Source organism: Nothoprocta perdicaria, unplaced genomic scaffold (genome assembly GCF_003342845.1).
Source record: "Nothoprocta perdicaria isolate Ctin4 unplaced genomic scaffold, notPer1 scaffold_451, whole genome shotgun sequence".
In the NCBI taxonomy this organism is placed as follows: Eukaryota; Metazoa; Chordata; class Aves; order Tinamiformes; family Tinamidae; genus Nothoprocta; species Nothoprocta perdicaria.
Genome location: NW_020455701.1, coordinates 193,619 through 199,340, shown reverse-complemented (window position 1 = coordinate 199,340; position 5,722 = coordinate 193,619). Strand labels below are relative to the sequence as shown.

General features: G+C 65.7%; 2 protein-coding genes across 2 annotated transcripts in view; both read left to right on the top strand.

The window, feature by feature from the left end:
- The window catches only part of LAMTOR2 (late endosomal/lysosomal adaptor, MAPK and MTOR activator 2), a 3,674-nt gene extending 2,794 nt beyond the window's left edge, over positions 1 to 880 (top strand). Inside the window, exons 2-4 of the mRNA XM_026046656.1 lie at positions 76 to 276; positions 367 to 456; positions 685 to 880. Of these exons, the coding sequence (XP_025902441.1) occupies positions 76 to 276; positions 367 to 456; positions 685 to 741 (348 nt within the window). The 3' untranslated portion in view covers positions 742 to 880. The remainder of the gene's footprint in view (positions 1 to 75; positions 277 to 366; positions 457 to 684) is intronic.
- A 420-nt stretch (positions 881 to 1,300) lies between these two features.
- On the top strand, positions 1,301 to 2,423 carry RAB25 (RAB25, member RAS oncogene family). Its single transcript, XM_026046663.1, has 5 exons — positions 1,301 to 1,340; positions 1,409 to 1,604; positions 1,674 to 1,867; positions 1,933 to 2,013; positions 2,293 to 2,423. The coding sequence occupies exons 1-5, from the start codon at positions 1,301 to 1,303 to the stop codon at positions 2,421 to 2,423; spliced, it is 642 nt and encodes a 213-aa protein (XP_025902448.1).
- Positions 2,424 to 5,722: the final 3,299 nt, after the last annotated feature.

The following is a 5,722-nucleotide window of genomic DNA, read 5'->3' as shown; positions in this document are numbered from 1 at the left end:
GGGGGGGTGACTCCGCTGCGGGGGGCGCACGGGCCCGGACCCCCCCCCTTTGCCCCCGTTCCCGCTCTGTTCCAGGCTCCCAGCTCCGTTCCCGCTGCCCTTCCCCTCCGCAGGCTCTTGAACAACGAGGGCTCCCTGCTCGCCTACTCCGGCTACGGGGACACGGACGCGCGCGTCACCGCGGCCATCGCCAGCAACATCTGGGTGGCCTACGACAAGAACGGGCACCAGGCCTTCAACGAGGACAACCTCAAGTTCATCCTCATGGACTGCATGGTGCGCCCCCCGTGCCGCCCGGCCCCCTCAGCTGCTCCCCCTGCTTTTCAATGATTTTTCCCCTTTTTTCCCCCTTTTCCCACCCCTCAGGAGGGCCGGGTCGCCATCACGCGCGTGGCAAACCTGCTGCTGTGCATGTATGCCAAAGAGACAGTCGGGTTTGGGATGCTGAAAGCCAAGGTAAGGCAGGAGCTGCCAGACGGGGCGGGCGGCAAAACAAGGAATGTTGCRCAAATCCCTTAAGGATGTGAGTAGAAGTGATGGAGAAGGCGGGGAGGGGGCTGCTATGGCACCTCTCGTGCAATAAATGCTGCTTCTTTGAAGCCCCCACGTGCAATTAAATTAAAATGCAGTGAACTTGGAGCCACCGGGACGCGGGTCGGAGCTCACGGCRCTCCCTGCCCGCAGGCACAAGCCCTTGTCCAGTACCTGGAGGAGCCGCTGACGCAGGTGGCCGCGTCCTGAGCGCTCCGAGGCCAGCGCCGTCTGCTTGCGCCCCCGGAGCCCGCACAGGAAGATGGGAACCAATCCCAGCGTTCTGCCCTGCCTTGGAAAATATGGGGAGCGGGAGGGAAGCGGGGAATAAAGTCGTGGTCGATGCTCGTGTCCTGCCTTGCGTGTGTTTGGTTTTTAAATGAAGAGCAATAGGGTTTGGGAGTGGGTTGGTGTCTGCTGGGCTCTGCGGCGGGCAAACTGCAGCGAAGCGCAGCGAGATGCAGCAGGACAGAGCGAAATGCGGGGGCGGYCTGCAGGATGCACGAGCCCCTTAGGGGCCAACCCAGCGCCGGGTCCCCCGTGCCGGCGGCTCTCCCGCTCTTCCCGTCTCTCGCACGATGGCAGCAGAGACGCGGGGAGGCGCCGGGGCCGGCGGTGCCAGCGCCCTGCGGCTCCTCCTCCTCCTGCCGCGCGGTCCCGTCCCGCGGTGGTGGTGACATTACCTGCCCGACCTGCGCCACCGCCTTCCCCACCCCTTGAGTCAACGCGAGCGGCACCGCGGCCTCCGAAACTCCGCGCCGGCGCCGCCATGGGCGCCACCGAGGAGGATTACAACTTCGTCTTCAAGGGTGAGCAGCGGCGGCAGCGGCGCGGGCCGGGGGCGCGGGGCCCGTGACCGCCCGCGTGTGCCCCGCAGTGGTGCTCGTGGGCGAGTCCGGCGTGGGCAAGACCAACCTGCTGGCGCGCTTCACCCGCAACGAGTTCAACCACGAGAGCCGCACCACCATCGGCGTGGAGTTCTCCACGCGCACCGTGCTGCTCGGCGCCGCCGCCGTCAAGGCGCAGATCTGGGACACGGCCGGGCTCGAGCGCTACCGCGCCATCACCTCGGCGTAAGGGCCGCGGCGCGGGCACGGCCGGCACCCCGACGCCGGCGCGCTCACGGCCCTGCCCGTGCCCAGGTATTACCGGGGCGCCGTGGGCGCCYTGCTGGTCTTCGACATCACCAAGCACCAGACGTACGACGCCGTGGAGCGCTGGCTCAAGGAGCTCTACGAGCACGCCGAGGCCGCCGTCGTCGTCATGCTGGTGGGCAACAAGACGGACCTGGCGCAGGCTCGCGAGGTGCCCGCCGAGGAGGCGCGCATGTTCGCAGGTGCGGGAAGGGGCCGGGACGGGGACGGCGSGTGCAGCGGGCGCCGCTCAGCCCCGTCCCCGCAGAGCGCAACGGGCTGCTCTTCGCCGAGACCTCGGCGCTGGACGCCACCAACGTGGAGCTCGCCTTCGAGAGCGTCCTCAAGGGTAGGGCGCCCGTGAGGATGCTCCACGCCTGCCGCGGCTCTGTCCCCTTCCCTCACCCCCCGAGCAGCCCATTCCTGGTGCATCCAACCAAYGCGGGTGTACCCAGGAGCGGGATGCACGGGGAACACCGGGGCAAAGCCCTATGCGGGCGCTGGGCAGGAGGAAGCTGCCGAACGCCCGGGGTGTTCCCGGGCACCCAAGGGAGCGCTGTGGGGCAAGGCGGCCGGCGGGGAGCCGGGCGCTGAGCCGGGTCCATGCCGCGGCGCTGCTCTCTTGCAGAGATCTTCAGCAAGGTGCAGAAGCAGAAGGAGCGTGGCGGCGCCGCCGGCACCGTGGAGCTCGGCGGGGAGCACGCCGGGAGCGCGGCGCCRGCACGGCCGGAGCGGCGGCCCTGCTGCCTGCCCCTCTGAGCGCCGCGGCCTCCGCCATAAACCCCGGCTGCCGCAGCTCCGCTCTGTCCGCCTCGTGGTTGCTGCGCTCCGAGCCGCCTTGTGCCCGGCACACGGACGCTCCCGGTGCCCTGTGGGGTGACAGCCTGGCTGCGGGTGGCATCTGCGCGGCTGCGTGGGGCGTGTGACCGGGATCGCGTCCACGCGCCTCTCCTGAACCTCCACTCCGGGAATTCCAGGGGAGACGGGAAAGCCACCTCCAAATAAAGAAAGCGGTCGCTGCCCCTTTAAGGCGCAGGTGAGGCTGCCTGCCTACCTGCGCCAGGTGAGCACCTGCAGCCATGACAGGCAGCCCGGCCGGCCAATGGGAGCCGAGGGGGGAGCGGCGGCGGCCAATGGGGGTGTGGCAGGGGCAGGTGTGGGCAGGACAGGTAAGGGCGGGTAGGGGTGAGGGTGAGGAGCGTGAATTCCTCTTCAAAGGTCACTCCGCAATGAGTTGTGTCCGGCCTCAGCCCTGCACTTATCATCCCCCCGGGGTACGGCGTTTCCTGGATGCTTGTCCAGTGCCACCTTCCCAAAGGCTCCGCCAGCGCCGGGGCCACCCGCGTGTGCTCCAGCTATTCCCAGTGTGGGGATAGCTCCCGCCCGGCTCCCTGGAGAGGCCGAGAGCCAGGGCTGGGACCGGAGCTCTGCTGAGGCCTCCGGAGCGGGAGGAGGAGGAGGAGGAAGAGGAGGGAGCCTGGTTGGGATGAGGAGCCCGGGGAGGAGGGGGGAGCAGCTGCCGGTTCCACCGGGGATCTGCCGGGAAAGCGGCTGCATCCCGGGAGCCGCGTCTCTGCGAGCGGGAGCGGGGCAGCTTCCCTAGGGGAGGGGGCTCTGCAGCCCCCCCGTAGCRGCAGGACGGGGCCGGGCGCAGGGAACGGGGCACAGGAGCCTCCCTCGGAGGCGCCGGGTCCCAGGCTCCGGGGCAGCCKGCACGAGGCCTCCAGGAGGCTGCGGCACCGGCTCTGCCCGAAGCGGCCCCGCTGCGGCGGGCACCAGAACGCCCGGCCCGGCCCRTGCCCGCGGCCACGGTGCCCGCAACGAGGACGAGGAGGAGGAGGRAGCKRCTTCATCRCAGACACGGGCTTTGTGTCCCCAGCCGCACGGACAACCCCCCCTCCCCGAGCAGCTTCCTTGGATGCAGCCCGTGGTTCCCTGGTAAACGCCACCTCTGTGCCCAAAAGGAGGCTCCGATGTTGTCCCCCGTGTCCCCCCATCCTGCTCCCGGGGGACAGAGCAGCAGCACCGGGAGCTGCCCCGGAGCCGCCGTGCGCGGGACGGGGCGGGCGCCGCTGCGGAGCCGGGGCCACCGCGGCCACCGGTGCCGCCCCACGGCGTGTCCGCCCGGAGCGCGCGGCGGGCCTGCGGGCACCTGCTTTTAGCTACTTTCGTTGCTTAAATTTTACTATTTTTCCTAGCATTCCCACGCGATGTCGGCAGCTCGGCTGCCGCTTCCCGGCCTCTGGGGCTGTTGGATGTGGGGGACGGTGGCACCGGGGTGATGGTGGCACCCGGGTGACGGTGGCACCGCGGTGGCATCGCCCACCTCCCAGTGTGGCATCGCGCACCCTACTGGGCAAACTGGGCAGAGTCGCGAGGCGAGCGGGTGATTGGCAGGTGTCAATCAAAAGGGAGATGGGCACGTGCAGCACCCACTGTTGTCCCCCCAGGGTGGGGGGGGTCAGGGTGGCTCTGCCCCTCGTCACACCCYTGCTTTGGGTGCAATTTATGGCCAAAAGGGAAATTTGGGTGCGATCCCAAAGGGAAGCCGCTGCCGGAGGCTGCAGTGCTCCCGGGGCCAGGAACGGGGCTGGCTCCAGGCTCCGCTTCCCAGCCGGGGCTCATCCTGTCACCCCAGAGCCGGGAGCCGGTCCCGAGCACTGCCCGCATCCGGGAGGAGGAAGAGGATCGGGAGGAAGGCTCAGCATCCCGGCCGGCTTCGCCCCTCCGGCATTTCCAAAGCGCGAAGAGACGGAAAACCAGGAGCAGACGCCTAAGTTTCTTAAGTAATAATACTTTAATAAAATTAAGTTCTTAATGTAATTTAGCACATTTAATACATTAACCCTTTCCCTTCTTTGTTTTCTACAAGTTGTGCAACATCATTATTTTAATTTTTTATTTTAATTTTTTTTTTTCCTTCTCCCCTTATACTATATGCCTCAAAACTCAGACAACGAGCCTAACTCTACTTCTATGTTCGCTTATGTCTCTCTCCCAGGCCTTTATTTTTGCGGAACGCCGGAGAGAGGAAAATACCCGGCTGGAACGTGCGACGGGCTTCCAAGAGCAACAATCCCGACTAGGGGTTTCCTATGACGGTGAAAGCAAAGAAAGAAAGAGGGAGAAGGGGCTTGAAGTGCCGGCGGCGGCGGAGCCGGGATGGGCACGAGGGCGCGGGCGGAACCGAGGGGAACCCTCCGTCCGGCGCCTTTCCCGTTGCCCGTATCCCGAGGAGAAGCCTGGGCTTCTCTGCGGGTTTTCCGATTCTCCGAGGCTGGAATGGAGGCGGCCTCCACACCTCCGGCCTCTGCATCCCCCGGCCTCCGCATGCCCGGCCTCCGCGGTCCCTTTGAGGAGCAAATCCTAGGGGCGAAGCAGGATCTGGCCCCCGCTTGCCCCTTATTCTTACACCTATTTGGAACAGGCGCTCTGCTCATGAAGGAAAAAAAGGAAAAGTGCTGCTGGTTTTGGGGGAGCGGGATGCGATCCCATGGGCGAGCACCACTTCCAACGGCAGGGATACGCTGGGAATGACGGCGGGAGCCCAGGCTAGCCGCTGCGCCGAGCGTCGCGGGGCTGGCGGGAACAACCCCCACGAAAGGGAGATTGTTCCCTACGAGCCTGGAAAAGCTTGGGGCTTTTTCCGGGAGAACGGACCCGTCCCGGGTGTTTCGGCGCCCGGCGAAGCCTCGCGGCCCCTCTTCAAGTATCGGACCCAAGAATGAGGTAAAASGCAAAGGAAAGAGCGGGGCGGCCGGCGGCGCCGCGTCCCGCGGGAACGGCTCGCAAAGGGAGCCAAACCAACCGAAAACAGGGAATGGGACGACCAGAGCGTCCGCTCCGGCCCCGGCACCGTCCTCCCGCTGCCGCCCCGGCGAGCGGGGCAAAACCCGGCAAAAACAACGGCCTCAACCTTCCTGGGTTTGCTCAGTGACTAGCCAAATCTTTATAGTTTTTTTTTTCTCTTTTTATTAAAAAAAAAAGCAACATAAAAACCCAAACGTATCTTTTTAAAAAAATACATATTATTAGATCCCATCTTTTTTTTTTTTTTT